The 20,716-nt window shown below is 53.4% G+C and overlaps 1 protein-coding gene across 17 annotated transcripts in view; it reads right to left on the bottom strand.

Moving 5' to 3' along the window:
• MACF1 (microtubule actin crosslinking factor 1) overlaps nt 1-20,716 on the bottom strand; it is a 291,688-nt gene that overhangs the window by 103,135 nt on the left and 167,837 nt on the right. For 13 of the 17 annotated variants that reach the window (XM_044419421.1, XM_044419429.1, XM_044419419.1 and 10 more), the window contains 10 exons: nt 18,011-18,226; nt 16,421-16,570; nt 14,389-14,616; nt 10,974-11,123; nt 7,715-7,948; nt 4,748-4,963; nt 3,657-4,193; nt 2,537-2,713; nt 1,992-2,115; nt 1,541-1,749 (listed from right to left, as the gene is read on the bottom strand). In XM_044419421.1, coding sequence (XP_044275356.1) covers nt 1,541-1,749; nt 1,992-2,115; nt 2,537-2,713; nt 3,657-4,193; nt 4,748-4,963; nt 7,715-7,948; nt 10,974-11,123; nt 14,389-14,616; nt 16,421-16,570; nt 18,011-18,226 — 2,241 coding nt within the window. The remainder of the gene's footprint in view (nt 1-1,540; nt 1,750-1,991; nt 2,116-2,536; nt 2,714-3,656; nt 4,194-4,747; nt 4,964-7,714; nt 7,949-10,973; nt 11,124-14,388; nt 14,617-16,420; nt 16,571-18,010; nt 18,227-20,716) is intronic. The other 4 variants (XM_044419433.1, XM_044419435.1, XM_044419436.1 and 1 more) reach the window with 1 other exon arrangement.

The following is a 20,716-nucleotide window of genomic DNA, read 5'->3' as shown; positions in this document are numbered from 1 at the left end:
GCAGAAGGGAAGGGAAGGGAAGGGAAGGGAAGGGAAGGGAAGGGAAGGGAAGGGAAGGGAAGGGAAGGGAAGGGAAGGGTGAGGGACCGTGCTCTGCGGAAGCAGCACAAAGGGGCAGAAGATGCGCTGCAGCGCACTCACAGGCCCCACGGCAGCCCACACCGTGGGCAGGCTGGTGGAGCCACAGCCATCGTCAAATACCCAGAAAAGCCGGTCCCACAGTGGGATCCCGGCAGCCCCATGCAAAGTCCTGGCTCGCACGCTCGTACTAACTGCAGGTCGATTCACCGCATGCTTTAACAAAAGGTTTGGATAAGGGCCCCCAAACAGGTCTGACAAGGATCTGGGGATGACCAGGTGCCCATGGCAGGCAAGCAAGGAGACAGGAGTGCCAAAAACGGTCTCCCAAGGGACATGCCCCCTGCGCTGGGGAAGGGTGTTGCGCCCCTCTGTTCTTCTCCCACCCTCCTGGGGTTCCAGCTCTTTCCGCAGTAGATTTGACTGGCAGACTCGGATTTCTGCAGGCCCCTATTCCCTTGGTTCACTGCAGAGGTCTCAGACTGCAGCTCTCACTGTTCCAGATCACTCTGTGCTGGCTGGGGCTCATGAGCACTGCAGCTGAACATGTACAGAGGGCGCCAGGTTGGGAAAGGCCAAGCCAGAGAGACCATCAGCCAGGTAGAATGGGAGACGCATGGCGAAGCCCACGGCTGAGGTGCTAGTAACACAGCCCTTTGTGGTGAACAGACGGGCGGTGGCAGTGTGGTGGCCTTGCTCCTTTCCCAGCAGCACTCCAGGGGACTCCCGGGAGGGATGAGCGTGTCCGAGAGGCTCTCTCACAGGAGGCCATCTGCTGGGCTGGCCGGCCAGCCAGCCGGCTGCTCCTGGAACAGCCCCAGCCAGCCAGTCCCCGGGAGCAGCTCAGGGCGGTGCCGGGGCACCCACTCCACTGCAACCAGCCACACGGGGCTGCCTTGGCAAGGAGGCGCAGATCGTGGGAATCTCTGCAGGCACCCGGGGAGGTCTCCCCTGAGGCACCCGCAAGGACAGCTGCCGCACGTCACTGCAGACAGCGAAGCCCCTCCAACGTGCTGCTCAGGCACTCTGGAGCCTGCCTGCCAAGAGTGGGGAGAGAGTTTTGCTGCTCTCGCCCGGTGGCTTGCTGTTCACTGGCGCTCACCCACGGTAGGCTCTGTCATCTCGGTCTGGACAATGCAATGATCCGCGGTGGGTGCCAACAACCCTGGGACACTCAGGGTGGGCTGTGTGGAAAAGCCACTCAGCCGGGTGACCTGGGCTGCATTTGCACAACCGGACAACCCACCGACAAGAACAAAGCAGAAAGACTCCTCGCCTCACCTGAACCAGGCTGATGTGCTGTGTGTTGCGGCTGCGACAGAAACATTAGGACATCTTGAAAATATGGGAATTGGCAAGTTTCTGATGCAGCTCTTATTGCTCTGAGAATACATTTATGCAGATGACAAGCTCTGATTTTGCAAAGGAAACCAGTGACGGGAAACTAAGGAAATGCTCTTACCATGTTTGTGGCGAGAGCTTCTTGCAGGGAGGTGGAGGAGAAGGCAGCCATGTCCTTCTTCTGGAGACTTTTCTCAATCTCTGCCATGGACTGAAGGAGGCTCTCCAGCCCCTCCTGGACGCTCTGAGACTGTGCAATGGACTTCTGCAAAAGGTCTGCATGCTCTGCCATTTGGGCAGACAGGCGCTGGAAGCAGCTCACCATGGAATCTGAAAGAGCACCAGACAAATGGCAGACGCCACGCAGGAAGATTACAGCGGTCGAAGGGCAAAATCCCGGCTGCAAGGGCTCTTCCAGAAATGCCACCATTCTCTGGAGCCTGAGGCCACTGGGCACATGGCACGAGAACTCGGAGTGTCTCTTCCCATTCCCACAATTCCCTGGGGAGTTCTCAGAACAAGGCCTGCAGGACAGCTGGCCCCAAGGAAGGTTCTCCAATCTCCACCATTACCTGTGGTTTGCCGAATCTCCCTGCAGTCAGGTACAGGCGAGTTCTGAATTTCCAGGAGGGACTGCGCTGCCTTCTCAAGCTTCTCCACAGGCACCTGATGCTCAGCAAGGTCCTCCTGCAGGTGCTGTTCCAACCGAGCAAGAGCATGTGAGAGGAGAGCAGAAGCACCGGGGCTGCACCAAGGGCTGGCAGCTCATTTCTGCAGAGGGATGCACCCTGTGCCACTCAGCACCACCGCACCCCAATCCCAGAATGTACAACCCAGCTGCGGTTCGTCCGCACAGAGGAAAACACCCTTTTCCATGCACTGGGACTCCTGCATGCAGACGTCACACGTTCTGTGGCTGCAGAAAGGGGCCAGTCCCACCAAGGTCATACACCAACCCCTCCCTGCACGGTAGGCTGGCTGGCAGCCATGTGGCAAGTAAGTCCCCAGCAAGCAAAACGGCAGACCTGTGCCACGTGGTCTGTTTGGCTTCTGGGGGTGCTGAGCAAGAAACCCCTGGCACCTCAGAGGTGCCTGGCCTGGAGCCGCCCGGCCTCACCTTGGCACTGGCGAGCTGCTTCTGCAGGACGGCTGGGTCTGGGGAGATGGGCTCCAGGAGCAGGTCTGCCACCGCCCCTTCGCTCTCCTGCAGCCACGGCCTGAGAGATGCCACCACTTCCTGGAACCGCTGGGAGCGATCCAGCAGCACGCTCAGGTGAGAGCCAAAGGCGGAACACTGCAAAACAGGTGGGGGCAGACAGGGCAGGGGCCATGGGTGCCTGACAGCAGGCGCAGGGCGGCCGGTGGCCAGGCACAGGCTGCAGGCCAGAGTCCGCTGGCAGCCCTCGCCCAATTCCCACTCCATATCGGCAGCCATCTCCGATTGTCGCAGAGAAGGCTGGACGAGAGGGCCGGCTGGATGCCGCCGGAGCCTCCCAGGTGCACGTGCATACCTGGGGCCACGCTACGTAGGCCAGCTAGGCCTTCACAGTTAGGCAACCCCGGCTGGGCGTCCTGCTCTCAAAGCTAGCAGGTGCGAGTGATCGAGTGAAAAAAGACAAAAACAGATGTAGACCATGCAAGGCGGAAACGCTTCGCCCTCTACCTCTGTTTAGTTTGCTTCTCTTACCCAAGAGGATGGCACACTTCGGGGCACACACCTGACAACACACAGGGAGACCCCATGGCCCACGCATGCAGATAAGAAGCAGTTCGAGAAAACCCACTGAAACGGCCTCATGATAGAGGCGGCTGTACAGACGGACAGCCTCACTTGGTTGTGGGCTCACAAGACACTAGCAAGCATACCTTCTGACACGTTGCAGTCCTCACGGCTACCTGCGCAGGTAATGACATGTCGGTGCCCCAACAGGGGTACACCCGAGCATTACCTCAAACCCAGAGTCCCACTCTGGCTCTTCTGGGGCTCACCAGATGCTCCCAGGTTTTTCCTTAGTATAGAGGCTGAAATTTAGCTACTGCCAGTAAGACAACTGAGCCACCCTCTTCTGCTCTTTCTGGCATCTGGCCTGCCCCTTTGCCTCCGCCCCGCTTCCCACTCCTGGAAAGCTCCTGGTTCAGCCCCCCTGCACGCCCTCCCCTTGAAGGAATGAGGCCACACTGTGCGAGCCACAGGTCCAGGCCCACCAGCCAGCAGCAGAGCCGCTCAGTCTTGGTACCTTGCTGTGGAGCGCGCCGTATCGCGTGGTGGCGCTGTCCAGCTTGCTCCTCACCAGGGCCCCCGTGGCTGCAACGGCTGGCACACACAGCCCTCCGCCCTCGGCAGCCACCGTCTTCTCTGCATCCAGCACCTTCTGCCCTGACATAGTGACAAACCGCAGATCCCCCTTGTGGGAGAGCACATCTTCGGAGAAGCGGCTTTGCTGCTGGAGCAGGGGCGGGAGGGACTCCAGGCTGCCATCTCTCTCGTGCATCTGCTCCAGCTGCTGCTCGGCCTGCTCAAGCCAAGCCTCGAACTCCACCTGGTCCCGCAAAAACTTCTGCAGCTCATCACGGAGTGCCTGCACTCGCTTGAGCTGCACCTCTGCCTGAGACAAAGCAGAGGCATACCGGTCCTTGAGCCCCTCCAGCCTCCCCTGGAGGCCCTGCTTGTCCTCTGGCATGAGATTGTGGCCCTGCTTGTCCAGGAAGGCCTGGGCTGACCGCGTGGTCAGAATGACATCTTGCTGCTGAGAGAGAAGCTCTTGGTGGTGAACCTGAAAAACATGAAAGCAGCATTTAACACGGGCACCTCCAAATCAGAACCTGGCCCCTCTGGGCCAGAGAGGAAAGCCTCACGACCTTCAGGACAAGGAGGCATTTCCACAGCTCTGCACATCTCCCAGGCCTGAGTTAATTTGCCCCCTGCTGGCTAAGAAGTCAGTCCTTCATCTGACTTCTGTGTATTTCTTCTTGCCGACCAGGACAAGTAGGTGATTGCACGGTCAGCTAAATTTTTAGCAGTAGCAATTGAAATCAGGTTGAGCATGATTCAAAATTGTAATTTTTAAAGATTCATTTGTTCAAATTTTGGCATTGTTCTATATATATGATGACTATGTGTTGTCTTCTTGCTCTTAGTATGCTGGTTTTATATTTTTCAGTATTTCTGCAAAGGCATATGGCGAATGCAAATCAAAACTTCCTAGTCTCAGGCCCTGGGGGCTTCTTCCAACTGGCGAGGAAATGTTAACGGCAAAGGGATTCATAGCTTGGTTGGGATTTTAACCCAAGTCTTTCATGCAACCCTCCATCCAGCAATTCCTCCCACCTTCAAGCTGTCGTAGAACAAACTGAGATCCTCTTCAGCTCTGTCCATTGCCATCAATTGGCCATCAAGAGTATCTTGGACTCCTCCATCTCCAGCTACTTGTTCCACAGGGTACAGCTGGCCTGCAACGTCTTTGCGATGCTCCAAATAAGCCACCCATTGGAGAAGAGATTCAACTTTCCTCTGATTTTCTTCAAATTCTTTGACAGCTCTAACCTGGAAAGAAAAGTTGGGAATGGGCAAATAGATTACAAAGCACAAATTTCAATTTTCCAATTTTATTTCCAATTAAATTTTTTCAAATTTCAAAGGCATATTTGTGGACGTTTTGGGGTTTCTTTGATAAGATAGGATGCTTCCAGATGACAGTCTTAGGGTACCATGGCCCAGCCTTGCTCACTCAGTTTTACAGGGGCAAAATGGCTCACTCTTTCCCACTCATAACTCTCCCATGTTACCTCAGTGCTCATCTTCTCTCTTTACCACAGAAAATGTGTTAAGAAAGAAATCGTGTAATACCTACACGATGCCTTCTCACTTGTAGCACCAGCAGCCCTCTGTGTGGAAACACAGGGAGCTAGACAGAAAAACTACTAGGCGAAGCCAAAATAGACTGCTAAATCAGACACAAAGAGGGCTCAGCAATGGCACCTGCACAAACCGGAGAATGGCAACGAGGGGGTGCTGCTGGGCTCAGCCCTAGGTCCACTCATGTTCAACACCTTTATGAATGATGTAGATGAGGAAGTACAAGGCCTGATAAATGTATGGATGATACAAAACAGGGTTGAAAGAATGAAAGAAGAAAGAAATGAAGAGCCAGGAAAGAAAGAAAGAAGAGCCAGGGCACTCCTGTTAAGCCTGAACGCTGGGCTGAAAGCAACAGAAGGGGATTCAATAAGGACAAGGGTCAAGTCCTCCACCTAGAAAGAGAAACCAAAGGCATCCACACAAGATGGGGAATACGTGGCTCAACAGAACTGAAGAAGACCTGGGTGTTATTGTGGACAACAGGCTAAATATGAGCCAATATTGCATTGCAGCTGCCAAAAGGGCAAATGCTACGCTGGAGTTCATTAATAAAAGTATAACTTCCAAATCACAAGAGTTAATAGTTCCCCTATACTCCTCACTAGTCAGGCCTCATCTGGAATACTGTGTCCAGTTGTGGGCACCATGATTTAAGAAAGATGCAGAAACATTAGAAAGGGTCCAGAGGAGGGCAACAAAAATGATCCAGGGTTTGGAAACACTGCCCTGTGAGGAGAGACTGAGAGAACTGGCATGTTCAGCCTTGAGAAGAGAAGATGGAGGAGGGGACATAATATTCCTTTATAAGTTCCTCAAATGCTGTCCCAAAGAAGAAGGTCAAGATCTCTTCTTGCTGATGCCAGAGTGCAGGACATGGAATAATCAATTCAAGTTGCGGCAACCCAGGTTCAGGCTATATATCAGAAAAAGCTTCCTCACCGTCAGAGCAATACAACAGTGGAACCAGCTGCCCAGAGAGGTGGTGGGCTTTCCCATACTAGAGGCATTCAAAAAGAAGCTGGACAACCATCTGAGTGGGATGGTGTAAACTGGTGTCCTACAACAGCAGGGGGTTGGACTTGATGGCCTTCCTGGCCCTTTCCAACTCTGCTATTCCATGATTCTGTGATCAGGTACCTACTGAGGATAACCCTTGATCAATTTGATGGAAGGAGCTCTAGTTCAGATGTGCTGCCTTACAATTTCCATGTTGTTCAGGGATTGTGGGAGTTGTAGTCTAATAGAGTTGAAGGGCACCAAGCTGTGTCTTCAAGTACTTTGTGGTCTTATCACAGAAGCATGACTTCTCCGGCTCTGTGAGCTGCCCTGTCTGAAGGCTCCAGGGGGAAGAAGCGTGGAAAGTGGCTGGGTGGAGATGCGCAGAGCTAGCAATGGAGGAAGAGGAGCCTGGCCCTTGTGGAGGAGGCCGGGCTGAAACTGGTGCTCCAAGAAGGGGCGAAGCCAGTCCCACCGGCATGGTCCTGCCTGTGGGCACAGCGGGTGGACGAAGACTTTCAGGATCCCATCCCCCATGGGGGCAATCCTGCTTCTCAAACACTATCTGCCCGTCCTCGTTCACTGAGCCCCACAGGCCTGGACCACAACACCAGCTGCTGGTGCGACCTGCTACAGCTTCAAACCACTGGACCACCTCTGGCCTGCCAAAATGTTTCAGCGCCTAAATCCAGGTAGCTTCTTTGTCCTTACACCTGTGACAGACTTTTCTGACTTCTTTCCGCCTGCACTGGAAAAACAAATAAGGGAAAGAAACAGCTGCTGCTATTTAGGTAACTCAAAGGTATTTCATTTGGCATTCCTAAATTGATTGGTAGATAACGTATCAAAATAAAAGAAACTCTCTGTTCAGAAAAAAAAGATTAAATGAAAAATGAGAGAAAAAGTTGGTTTATGGGTCCAGATTCGATGACACGGGTTTCCAGACCCTGAAACCACCAGCAAACAGTTGAGTGGCTATTCAACATTCTACAAACCAATGGCCTGGTACGCCTGATCACAGTGTGGTTTATGGGCACTGTGGCTCGTTAATTACTCTGCATGTGCTTGCTGCAAAATTACCCTCACTGGCTGACCCTCCTCACTGACCCAAAGAGGGTCACTTGCTGGGCTGGTGACAATAACATCCCACATTGCTGCTTGTGGGGCTATTTGTTAAGCACCCCAGCGTGCCACCTTCACTAGGGTCAGATGCCATGGTTTGAATGGACAAAATGGTGCCTAGAGGTGGGCTGTGGTGACTCTGCGAACAAGGTCAATGAAAGCCGTACTAACACTCTTAGAGAGAGGACGTGACATGCATTAATACAAGGGCATCTGATGGACCCGCGGCTGGAGAACTGCCAGTTGTATGAGAAATGGTCTGGCCTGGGGGTGCCTGTCCATGAGGGAAGTGGGCGAGGGCCACGGCCTCGTTGCTACCTTTTCCGTCTGCTGCTGCACTGCGGAGCTCACAGCACTCTCGAGTTCCTTCTGTGCCGCCTCCACCCTCTCCAGCAGGGACCGGTGCTGCTCCTTCGCCTGATCGAGCCCTTCCTGCAAGGATGCCAGCTCCCCAGGATCCAGCTTGCTTCGGTTCTCCTCCAGGAACTCCTCTGCGGCTTTCAAGGTGCTTGCAAAGGAAGCTGCTCGGCTGTGCACACTCTGCTGGAGGTCCTGAGGGCAGTGACAAAAAGAACGACGACCCCTTTATTACCTTTGTAAGACACCTATAAAATACAGGTTTAAGATGCCATTAAAATATAAAACTCTGATAAAAACCCAGCACAATCAAATACAAAAGCATTCACATATCTGGCATGATAAAACCGGCACTCCTCCTAACAGTGATTTGGCTCACTTATTTAAGGTTGCCGTTTATCATGAACCCTACCTAGAGTAGTTAAAAATGTCCCTTGTTGTTGTTGTTAGTCGCGAAGTCGTGTCCGACCCATCGCGACCCCATGGACAACATTCCTCCAGGCCCTCCTGTCCTCCACCATCCCTTGGAGTCCACTCAAGCTCACGCTGACTGCTTCAGGGACTCCATCCAGCCACCTCATCCTCTGCCGGCCCCTTCTTCTTTTGCCATCTATTGTTCCCAGCATCAGGCTCTACTCCAGGGAGTTCTTCCTTCTCATTAGGTGGCCAAAGTATTTGAGTTTCATCTTCAGGATCTGGCCTTCTAAAGAGCAGTCAGGGTTGATCTCCTCTAGGACTGACCGGTTTGGTCGCCTTGCGGTCCAAGGGACTCGCAGGAGTCTCCTCCAGCACCACAATTCAAAGGCCTCAATCCTTCGGCGCTCAGCCTTCCTTATGGTCCAACTTTCACAGCCATACATTGCAACTGGGAAAACCATAGCCTTGACTAGATGCACTTTTTTTGGCAGGGTGATGTCTCTGCTTCTTAGTATACTGTCTAGATTTGCCATAACTTTCCTCCCCAAGAGCAAGCATCTTTTAATTTCTTGGCTGCAGTCCGCATTTGCGGTGATCTTGGAGCCCAGGAAAATAAAATCTGTCACTACCTCCATTTCTTCCTCATCTATTTGCCAGGAAGTGAGTGGACCAGATGCCATGATCTTAGTTTTCTTAATGCTGAGTTTCAAGCCAACTTTTGCACTCTCGTCCTTCACCCGCATCAAGAGGCTCTTTAGTTCCTCTTCACTTTCTGCCATGAGAGTGGCATCATCTGCATATCTGAGGCTGTTGATATTTCTCCTAGCAATCTTATCTAGCCCCGCTTTTCTCATGATGTGCTCTGTATATAAGTTAAATAGGCAGGGCGACAGTATACAGCCTTGCCAAACTCCTTTCTCAATTTTGAACCAATCAGTGGTTCTGTGCCCAGTTCTCACTGTTGCTTCTTGACCCACATATAGGTTTCTCAAGAGACAAATAAGATGGTCTGGTACTCCCATCTCTTTAAGAACTTGCCACAATTTGTTGTGATCCACGCAAACAAAGGCTTTAGCATAGTCAATGAAGCAGAAGGAGATGTTTTTCTGGAACTCCCTAGCTTTCACCATGATCCAGCGTAAGTTGGCAATTTGATCTCTAGTTCCTCTGCCTCTTCGAAATCCTGCTGTACTTCTGGTAGTTCTCAGTCCACATACTGCTGGAGCCTAGCTTGTAGGGTTTTGAGCATAACTTCGCTAGCATGTGAAATGAGTGCAATGGTGCGGTAGTTTGAGCATTCTTTGGCATTGCCCTTCTTTGGGATCGGAATGTAAACTGACCTTTTCCAATCCTGTGGCCACTGTTGAGTTTTCCGAATTTGCTGGCATATTGAGTGTAGCACTTTTACTGCATCGTCTTTTAGGATTTTGAATAACTCAGCTGGAATACTGTTGCCTCCACTAGCTTTGTTGTTGCTCAGACTTCCTAAGGCCCATTTGACTTCACATTCCAGAATGTCTGGCTCGAGGTCAGTGACCACCCCATCGTGGTTATCAGGGACATTCAGCTCTGTCTTGTATAGTTCTTCTGTGTAATCTTGCCGCCTCTTCTTAATCTCTTCTGCCTCTGTTAGGTCCCTGCCATTTTGGTCCTTTATCATGCCCATCCTTGCATGAAACGTTCCCTTCATATCTCCAATTTTCTTGAAGAGATCTCTGGTCCTCCCTATTCTATTGCTTTCTTCTATTCCTTTGCGCAGTTCATTTAAGAAGGCATTCTTATCTCTTCTAGCTATTCTCTGGAATTCTGCATTCAATTGGGTGTATTTTTCTCTTTCTCCCTTGCCTTTCGCTTCCCTCCTTTCCTCAGCTATTTGTAAAGCTTCCTCAGCCATTTTGCTTTCTTTCATTTCTTTTTCTTTAGGATGGCTTTAGTTGCTACCTCTTGTACAAAAATGTCCCTTACACCTCCTATTAAAAAATAAATTCCATACCATAGTAAATACATGCATTGACTGCAGGCACCCGCATGATGCACGAAAGCCCACAAGTCAGAACACGCACCGTTTGAAGGAAAGGGCAATGTTGCATGTGTCGGTAAAAAACACCACGTTGGAGCAGTTTGCTGGGACCGATCCGCAGGCCATGCACAGAACCCTCCACGGAGCCAAGCTCCCTTGCTCTCCTGGAACCTGCCTGGACAGGTGAGTCCCAGGGCAGTTCTAGCAGTCTGGCCAGTGGCCGAATACCCACTCTCCATATCCTTGCTCCCCGAGGACGGTTACGCAAGGCCCTTGCGAGCAGAGGAAAGCCGGGAAGCACGTGGGAACATGGCTCTGAGCGGTTCAGGGGTCACGTCAAGCACCATGAACATAAGAGGGGCCTGCTGGATTCAGAGCCAAAAGCTGCCTAATTCTGTTCCCGTTGTGGTCAAAGAGTTGCCTCTGGGAAGCTCACAAGCAGGACGGGGATTTGCACTCAGCACCCTGCTTTTGAGACAGAGCCGCCGACAGCCTACTGCTTCAGGAATGTGCTGGATCCCTTTCTTCAAAGCCATCCTAGTCTGGAGCCATCATGGCAGCTTGCCCAGGAATCGTGACCAAGAGATAATGATGTCTCAGGTCAGAGACTGGCTGAACATGCACGCAAAAGCGCCAGAGCATCCCAGCCGGGTTGCCAGAAGAGGCAGCTTCCTTCAGCCCCAGCTGACGTTTTTGAAAGGTCATGGAGGGGGGGCTGAGACCAGGAACTGAGCATTCCCACGTGCTCTCCACCCCTGACCCTTTCTACACATGCACGCTTGCCTTCACATCACACCGCCACTGCTCCAGCACGGAGAGGTTTCCTTCACCGGCTACTCCCTGTGGATCCAGCAGCTGCTTCTCAGCCTGGTCCATCCAGGCACGCAGCTCTTCCAGTTTCCGGCTGTGCATTGCTTCCTGTTCTTGCAGTGTCTGTTTAGAATTGGGGAGTTTTAAAAACAAATAGGAGCCTGTTAAGGCCTCTCAATTACATAATGGAGAACAGAAATACAAGTCGGACGAGTGTCAAAACACAAAGCACTTTAGCAGAAGTCGTGGCCTAAAAGATTAATTGTCCCACTTTCTCTCTCTCTCACCTGCCACTGACTATTTCTGCTCCCAACAGGGTCTGGAATAGCAGTGTGCAGCTTGTTGCAAACTGGGTCATTTGCTATCCAAATATTTTCACCTTCCTTAATTTCCCCCTTTCTTTCATGTTTAAGCAACCACTCGTGCAATGACTGGGGTTGACCCAATGCCCTTTCCTTGACTGATACTTGAAAAACAGATGATAGCATCTTTGGGGACACTGCAGGAATGCAAGAGCGGTGGCAGAAATCTGGTCTTCCCATAGACTTTCCCTGAAAAGTCCTTGACAATTTTACGTACCAAGGTAATGTTTTTCATTTGTTTTTCTCCCACTGAGGAGAAAACAATTACAGCCCTTGAACCTAAGCATACATAATTGCCATGTAGAAAGCAGTGCTGTTTATGCCCCCGAGATGGGAAGCTGATTGCCCAGCTTGTGCCTGCAGACTCGTTTCTGCATCCCAGTCACAAGAAGAAAAGATACATGGGGACTTGGGAGGCAAGCAAATGACCTTGCAGAACTGCTGTGAGCCCAGAAACATAAATTCTGGGGTCAAGGACAGCAGGGAGAGAGAGAGAGAGTTTGGGGCAGTGTGCCAAACCGAGCCCAAATCATCCTCTCGGTGCATAGCCAACAGAGCATCACTGGAGCGATTGAGCATGATGTGCCACCCTGGACCATCCTTTCAGCTAATGCGCCATTTCTCTTTCCCCTGGCGCCTGATGACCACAACATACAAACGTGTGTCAAACGAGAGAAAGCGCTTTTCTCTGACAGTCTTTAAGCCAAACAACAGAAGCCGTTTGAGCAGAGAAAGAGCGTTTCTACAAAAGCCCTCCTCGGCAGCAGAATGAGTTCTTCTCCCATTAGGGATGAGAATACACTGAATCTGAAAAGGCAAAGCAAACTAGTTAATACAAACCAAGACAAGAGGCAGAACAGGCAGACATTACAGAGGGGCAACTGTTAAACAAAACACAACTTGTATTAATTGTGCCTGACGGAGAAAGGAGGGCATGCGGTTACCGGACGGCAAGAACAGATTATGCAAGCAAGCAGCCTGCTCTGCCAAGGTGCATTACTTAAGGGCAGAAACAGACGGAATGCTAAACCCGGAAGTGCATCATTTTTCAAAAACATTTTTAAAATCAAGAGCACAGGACAAAAGCTGGAGAGACTTCACTCTTCCCCTCTCCCAGTTGTTATCTCCCCACCCGTCGCTGCTATCAGTCCTGGGGAAACGGAGCCCAGATGGGCAGCACCACCTTCCCACTCCTGCCGTTAACGAAGGAACCACTGGCGTGCTTCCCAGAGATGCAGTTTAGCACTATGTCTAGTTTTGGTCCTGATTTAAAAAGAGGTTTTGTTTGTGTTCCCAAAATTTCCACTGTACATCTCTAGATATAAATCAGTAAAAGGAGTTAAAGTGAAAGATTAAGTGTCAGTCAAATTAGGCAATTTCAAAGCTGTAATTAACTTTATTTCATGGGACTGTTCTCAGGAAATTTTCAAATGAATGCACTGCTGCTTGTGCAGGCTAAGATTCGTATGTTGTTTCCAGTGCCTTCATATTTTTCTTAAATGTGTATATACATGTTTATATACATGGTAAGAAAATGTATACTGTGATTATGTCTTAAAATATTTACAAGTATGTTCAATAAAATAATTTCCGATTATTAATAATAATATTCCAATTTAAGCCACAAAAACACTCAAAACACCGTTACCAAAAAGTAAATCCCACTGAACTTAGATGTTCCACAAAAACGGGCTTAAGGGGGAAAAATAAAAATAAGGAAGCTCACTTGTAGCAAAACCCTCGTGAAATATTTTAGTCGGAAAAACATGGTGCACATGGGATTTTAAGTTCAGTCCAGCGGCATGCTAAGTCAGATCCCAGGTAGTGTGTCAGAAAAATTGCCAGAGACGTTCCAGGAAGGTATCCTACCGCAGAGGTTTCCAGAAATCCACATCCCCACTCCTGACCCTCCCTTCTGTTGCCGGCGGGAGGGCTGAGGCAGGAGCCTCTGTGGCAGCCACTGGCAGGGCAGGGTTGGCACCGTCGCCCCCCATCTGCAAAGCGGCCAACGGTTTCGCATGGTGCAGGCCGGGGCTACAGACTTCGGCGCTCGTGGCTCCCCCACCTCATCCAAACTCCACGGAATGCTAGGGCGCACAACCCCTGCCTTCACCTGGGGCCTGGCTGCCATTTCTTGGGCAGTTCAGCAAATGACCATCTCTCCCTAGTCCTCATTTCACTACATAATCTCCAGTTTGCTGCTATTAGGATGGACGTGCTTTCTTAACTTCGGTTCTCTGTCTCCCTAGGAGCTTGCGTGCACCTTCCCAGGGCGAGAGACAGATAGGAGTTACAGCCAGGGGCAGGACCCGATGGCCTTCCTGAGCCCTTCTAACTCTACCATTCTACAATTCATGTGTGAGTGTCAGGGGAGCTACAGGGGTGCCCAGAAGCCGGCATTTTCAAGGCATGAAGTTGACACCCATTTAGCATCCAAACAAACAATTTAGCATCCAAAAACCGGTCCAGGTTTTCCACCAGGAATGCATGCGTGGGCACATTCGACAGCCCAAAGTTAGTGTATGTGTCTGATCTAAGTTACTGCCTATTGTCTACTGCAGTCATACTTCGTATGTGCAGGTGAGCACTTAAAACATCTCTGGAGGGCAGCAAACAAATACTGAGTGTGCCACTGCCCCATGACGCTTCAGCTGCTCATGTGCTGGATTTAAATCTCCCCTTCTCTCCTCCTACTCCACCCAGGACATCACTTTTGCCTTCCATGTCAGGAGCGGAAATTCAGCCTTATTGCAAGGGCAAAACCTTCTCAAAATGGCCTCTTACCTTGAATAATTGCTTACCCTCCCCTCGCCCAGAGAAAGTTGTCACAGGAAAGCGAGACAGAGAAATTAAGCCTCCCTCTGCATGGAACCAGCAGCCAGTGCACTGCTGTTATGACGGCATGACTTCACTGCAGAGGGGTACGCGTGAAAAGTTATGTGCAGAGCGCCAGAGGTGTTAAGAGAAGAAAAGGCACACATGCTGGTCCCCGTTAGATGCAGCGCCTGCTGCCCCAGCACCGTCACCTGATCTGTCTGCTCCACTTGCTGGAGACAGACCTGCAGGACCTCTGCCCGTGCGACCAGCCTCTCGGAAAGCTCCCGGAATGACCCCTGCAGTTTGTTCAGCATCCTCAGCAGCTGCCGGCTTTGCTCAGGGGTCAGGTCTTGAGCATGCTCAGAAATGAAGAACTGGAGGTCAAAGGCTGTTGCCTCGAGCTGAGCTTTGGTCTCTGCGAGGGCCTTCTTCTGCTCCTGACCATGCCAAGAGAGGGCAACAGAAAAAACAGGGTCAACACGAACGCTCCCGAGTCTGCAGCTTCTGCCAGATACGAGGCAACTCACACAGGCAGAGTGGTGCATCTTCTCCCTGAGAGGCCAGAAGATAATACCCATCCAAAGCTACTTTCTCAAAGCAGTCTTTGGCTCGTTTGGTTTTTTATGTGACATGTATGCTGAGCATTAGCCATCTGAGTGAGTGGCCAGGGACTGTAAAGCAGAGCAGCTCCCTGGCAGCCAGTGAGAGGGGAAGGGACCGACTGGGAGAGGGTGGGTGGCGGGCTGGCACGGCGTGCTAAACCAGCTGGGGCTCCCAGGCCACCCCCTGCAGCCGTTTAGGCTGGGCCCCTCCCTGATCCTGCAGAGGAGGGCTCCCGAACCCTCTCTTCCCCCCTTGGCCCCGGGACGTGCCCAGGGCCACTGCAGGCTGCTGTGGGCCGATCACTCTTTCCAGACCCTTCCTGTGTGGGGCTGGAGAGCCACAAGCAAGCTGCCTGGCCCGAGAGGGAGCCCGTTTCCCCCTCGGACCAAGCGGCTCCACGGCAGGCCAGCAGAGCCTTGGGCACGGCGCGTCCTCTGGGTGTGGCAAGCCCGAGGGTGGCCCAGAAGGCCTCCGACAAGCCCAGGCCTGTTGAGAGGGCTGATTAGTCGCAAGCGATGTGCTGGGGCCGTGTGCTTCGAAGCCCAGGAGGCTCAGCGCATTGCCGGAGGCAGGCAGGGAGCAGAGGCAGCCTGGGGCCGGGCACGAGGAGGGCAGGGAGACGTCCCAGCTCCCACAGGAGCCTCGGCTCGCTTTCAACACGCTCTGTGTGTGCATTCGAAAATGAAACGGCAAGCCACACTTTATCTCAAGGGGAAAGGGAGCGGCTAGCAGGGCCGCTATTTCCCCAGCCAGGGAAGGGCCTGGCTTCCTAGCTGAGCTTTCTGAGGGGAACCGGTAGCGAGCTCAGGCACACCAAATGGCCTCCTGACGTTCCAGACAAACAGGAGGAAACGGTTTTCAAACAACGCATCAGTCGGCCGAATTCATGGCCATAGATGGTTATAACTCGTGGCAGTCACAGACAATGAAAATGCCGTAGGCGGAACAGTGGCGGAGCATTTTAGAGGGAGGAAAACAACCGCCGGGGCAACTGGCCATCGGGGCCTATTTTTAGCCCTGCGCACGCGCATCCTGCAGGCAGCTCGGAAGGCCGGCGTGGAGCAGCGCCCTTCCCATGCAGTCCAGGCTCTGCTAGCTCGCGAGGGGGCCCCACGGCCGGCCAGGGGGCTGGGCAAGGGAGAGGAGATGCGGGCTGCTGACCAGCATCTTGGACAGGGGGGGAGGCAGTGGCAAGCGGCCTCCCTCCCGTCATCCACTGTGGTCTCCAGGAAAGGCCGCCCTGAACTCCCCCATGCACGCTCCAGAGTATGGCGTTGAAAGGTGGGCAGCCGCCGTCCATTAACGCAAACCAGCACGGTCTTCCTTGTGCTAAGAGTGGCTGGAAAGTGCACCAGAAGGGGTCGAAGCAGCTGCCTTCCCTGTTGGCCAAGTGCTTTCCGCAAATATGGAGACGTCAGGGCATGCTGCGGTTCATGGCCAGAAGTGCAGGATGAGGGAGCAGCTCGGCCAAAAGTGACGCCCCAAGGGCAGGAGGTACAGAAATTAAGCTCCTTGGCTTGGGGTGCGGGGGAGGGGAGCCACAAAAGATGTGATTAATGGAGATTCTCCCTGTGGGAGCTTGACCTCACCCCCCCCCCCGCCCCAGCCAGGCTTATCCAGAGGTGTTGCTATGACTACCATGTAGCTCCAAAGGCAGGAATTCCGGCTGCTGGCATCAGTGGTGGGGCGGGATTCCAGACTGCTGAGAAACTGGGAGGTGTCGGCTACCCAGCTCAGCAGCTCCTGCAGTCGGCTCTGCAGCTTTTCATGCCACAATAGGATTTTCGCCTCAAAACAAAAACAGAAATAAAGATTGAAACCAGAATTTGAGCTGAAGGGCAAACCAAGACTAGCCAAGCTATCAGCCCTTAATGAAAACTGTCATTTTAGCTGGTCTGTGCCAAGATTACGGATTAACACAAAACACAGGCCAATTTCTGAAGCAAAAAGACATCTTCTCCCTGAGGATCCACGTGATTAAAAAAGCACACATGAAGTAAAAAACCTGGTTATTACATTCTGAAAAAAGGTTAAAATAGTAGTATTTCCCAGTATTTTTAAGAACTGTGATGACCTCATTGGGACATCTTTTGCACGGCCATTTTGGTCACATGGGACTCGTGACGTACTGGGGGCGGTCACCCTGCGCAGTGCCTCTTCCGTTGCATAAACAGGCCAGGGGCTGAACTCACCTACAAGCCCAGATGCATGCCGGGCACAGGGGCTGAGCTCAGGGAGCGCCCCAAGCACAAGTGACGGCTCAGGAATTTGGACTCTCCCCAAGTGAGGGAGGCATTCTCCTCACTTTTTATGTGGGGTCTCTTCACCTTGCCCAGTAGCTCAGAAAATAACAGCCAGCGCTTCATTAGCCAGGAACAGGGAAGTGGCAACAGCCAAGTTCCCACTTCAAAGGGAACTTAGCTAGCACCCATATTCCCACAACCGCTAGGCCACCGTGAAGGAAAACTGGAAGGAGTCAAGAAAGGGCATAACTGCGTCTTGGCAGCAGCAGCTGTTGACCTGGTAGCACGACCCACACGGCAAAAGCCCTACACGTGGCTGGAGCGCTGCATCTCCAGGGACGGCACTTGCTTCGCCCTAATGCCCCACGCACGCTCGGCCTCATTCCCGAACCCTCCCTGCCCCCCGTGAGCGCTTGACTGAAAAATGGCACTGCCCCTTCGTGGCTCCCAAAGCTGGAGCTCGTACTTGGCACAGCGGGTGCTCCCTGCCATCCTTCACGCAACACAGGGATGGAACCCTGAATCGCAGCATCAGCACTAAAGCTCGAGCACCTTGCCATTTTGGTTACGAGGGGAAGCCATGGACATGACTTAGCACACTGCGCTCAAGGTTTAGCAAGGCCTCGCAACGTTCGCAGCGGCACCATCGAGCCCGTGCAGCCCCTGCCGATTCGTATCACCCGCAGAGCCAAGCAGTGCAGGTGGGACTGGGGCCGGCCTGCATCTCTGGCTGCTCCCCCTGAGAGAAAAGCCCTACACACAGACGCCCCGCCTGCAGGGGAGAATCTGGGACCGCAGCTCACGTGGGGTCTGCAAGCGTGCACATATTGGAATGCTCATGTCCCCCTTTAGTGGGGGAGTCAGGAACTGCCCTGCGTGTCGCAAAACACCCCTCCTGCGTAGCACAGGAACTCTCTTTGAATAAGACAATGATTGCCTGCCTCCATTCAGCTGTTAAGCTTCCCAGCCCCATGGAGAGCAGTACCTTTTCTGCCTCTGCTGCAGCGCGAAGGGTGAGCAGCCACGAGTTCAAGGCTTCACTCACAGAGCCAAAAGACTTTTGAAGGTTCTTGGCGTCCTTCTCCAAGGCTTTCAGTAATTGCTCGGGGACTTCTCGGGGAGGCCTGGCCACAATTGCTTTTGCTGTTTCCAGATCCCGTTTCACTGAAGCTGACAGGGTGCTCAGCTCTCCTTCCAAGGCCTGAGGGGCAAGAGGAGGCCATTAACCCAGCATGCAAGCGAGACAAAGCAGCTTTGAAAGCTGGACCAAACCCAAGCCTCACACTTCCCCTGCCTGCTTAAGGCCTCTTAACTCTGTCCAGGTCTCAACTCACCCTGCCCAAGCAGTAGAACTCGCAGCCTTTGGACTTGTGTCATTGTCCAAGCATGAAGCAAGAATTTGGCTGAGGGGCCTGATCAAGCAAGTGTAAAGACGCCAACTGGCAGCCAGTGGCGAAGGGGCTGTAGGCAGATAAATGGGACCCCGGTTCCAGCAGCAGAGGCACAGGCTGGGAGAGAGGGCTGAGTGGCCAGGGGCCTGGCGAAGGCAAGGTAGGGGCTGGGCAGGGGAGCAGAGGGCCAGGAGCAGCGGAGAGGAAGGGGGCGGGGCCAGAGGGGCCAGGAGGGAGCGGACAGGCGGGAGAGAGGGCTGAGTGGCCAGGGGCCTGGCGAAGGCAAGGTAGGGGCTGGGCAGGGGAGCAGGGGGCCAGGAGCAGCCGAGAGGAAGGGGGCGGGGCCGGAGAGGCTAGAGGGGCCAGGAGAGAGCAGGGGGTGGGGCCACCGGCCTGAGGGGCTGATAAGGCCATGCTCGGCCACTGCCAGCCCTCTTGGCTCTGGCCTCTTGGCGTCGTCCCTTAGCTGCGGCTCGGGCTGCCCAGGGACTCCCTTCCCTCGGAGGCTGAGGGTTTTTGTTTCCAGCAGTGATGTGTTGAGGGCGACGTGGCAAGGGCTGAGCTGTGGCCCGGGCTGCCTGGGACTCCCTTTTTTGTTTTTTAATTTAAATTTTTATTTTATCCTTGCGTGTATGTGTGGGTTTTTCCCTGGGAGAACTGGGCGAGTGAGGGGAACTGCAGGACAGACAAGGCGGGGGACCAAGGAAGGGTCTCTGAGGGGTTCCCAATGGCAGGCCAGGAGACGGCCTTGGCGGGAGGCACGGGTGTTGCTGCCGCTGCGACAGCTGCGACATGTTCGCCCTTCTCCCCCGGGAGAGGCAGGGCTACACTTGCCCTCGTGCAAGCAGGTGGTCCTGCTAGAGGAGAAGCTGAGGGGCCTGAGGGCCGAGAGAGCTCTCCAGGCCCCCCGGGAGCAGCCCCCCTCCGGGCAAAGGGTTGAGGGGGGCCACGGGAGGAGCAGCCGGGGAGACATGGAGGCATGTCACCAATCTGGATCTGGGAAACAGGTTCTCTCCGCTTGGGGAGGCAGGGGCCTCGGGGGACCAGCAGGACCCCCAGCCTGGGACCACAAGCGGCAAGGGGGCCACTGCAGAAGAGGCGAGGGCCAGGACACGGCCACCCACCACCACCGGGAAGACACGGCGGCGGGTGATTGTCGCTGGGGACTCCCTGCTGAGGGGCACTGAGCCGGCGGTGTGCCACCCCAACCTGGAGAAAAGGGAGGTCTGCTGCCTGCCGGGCGCACGCATCCAGCATGCGAAGGACAGAGTGGAGCGTCTCGTTCGCTCCGGGGGTCCCAGCCGCTCCTGGTGATCCATGTGGCACAAACGACGTGGCCAGGCAGGGTGTGGGCGGGATCACCAGGGACTTGGAGGCCTTGGGGAAGAAACTCAGGGAGCTAAAGGCCCATGTGGCCTTCTCGTCGATCTTACCTGTCCGGGGATTTGGGCCAGGCAGGGACAGGAGGGCCTCCGAGGTGAACGACTGGCTTAGGGTGTGGTGCCAGAAGGAATGCTTCGGGTTCCTTGACCACGGCACTCGGTTTCTTGCCAATGGACTTCTGGCAAGGGAAGGGTTACACCTCACGAGGATGGGGAAAAGGTCCTTTGGAGATGCTCCAGTGAGCTTCGTCCAGAAGACTTTAAACTGAGCTGGTGGGGGGGGGTGTTCAGGCCCCCCAGAAACGTGTCTGCATTGGACAAGTGTGGGGAGAGGATCAGGGCTCTGGGAGCAGGTTTTTAGAGGACCTGCAGGGACTGACAGGACTCCTACAGAGAGGTGCCAGGTATCAGGCAAGGTGGGAGGAAGGAGGAGGCCGGGAACTCCAAGGAAAGGAAGCGGTGGGAAGGAGTTGAGGTGCATGTACACCAGTGCTAGGAGCATGGGTAACAAGCAGGAAGAGCTTGAAGCTCTCTTGGGAATAGGAGGGTATGATCTGGTGGGAATCACAGAAACATGGCAGGATGAAAGGCAAGACTGGAATGTGAACATAGAGGGGTATCACCTTTTTAGAAAGGACAGGAAGGGAAAGAGGGGTGGGGGCGTAACTTTATACTTCAGGGAAGGGATAGGATGCAGTGAGATAGATTGCAGCACAGATGGGGATTCGGTAGAGGCAGTCTGGGTGAAACTTAGGGGTTCTGACAGGGAAAGAGGCCTGACAGTGGGGATATGTTATTGCCCTCCAGGTCAACTTGAGACCCTGGATGATGTCCTGACAGACCAGATTCTAAGGATATCTCAGGGGAGAGACACAGTAATTACGGGAGATTGAAATCTCCCATAATTACTGTGTCTCT

This window comes from Varanus komodoensis, unplaced genomic scaffold, assembly GCF_004798865.1.
Source record: "Varanus komodoensis strain SLA01 unplaced genomic scaffold, ASM479886v1 scaffold103, whole genome shotgun sequence".
In the NCBI taxonomy this organism is placed as follows: domain Eukaryota; kingdom Metazoa; phylum Chordata; class Lepidosauria; order Squamata; family Varanidae; genus Varanus; species Varanus komodoensis.
The sequence above is the reverse complement of the archived record's forward strand: the minus strand, read 5'-3'. Positions and strand labels throughout refer to the sequence as shown.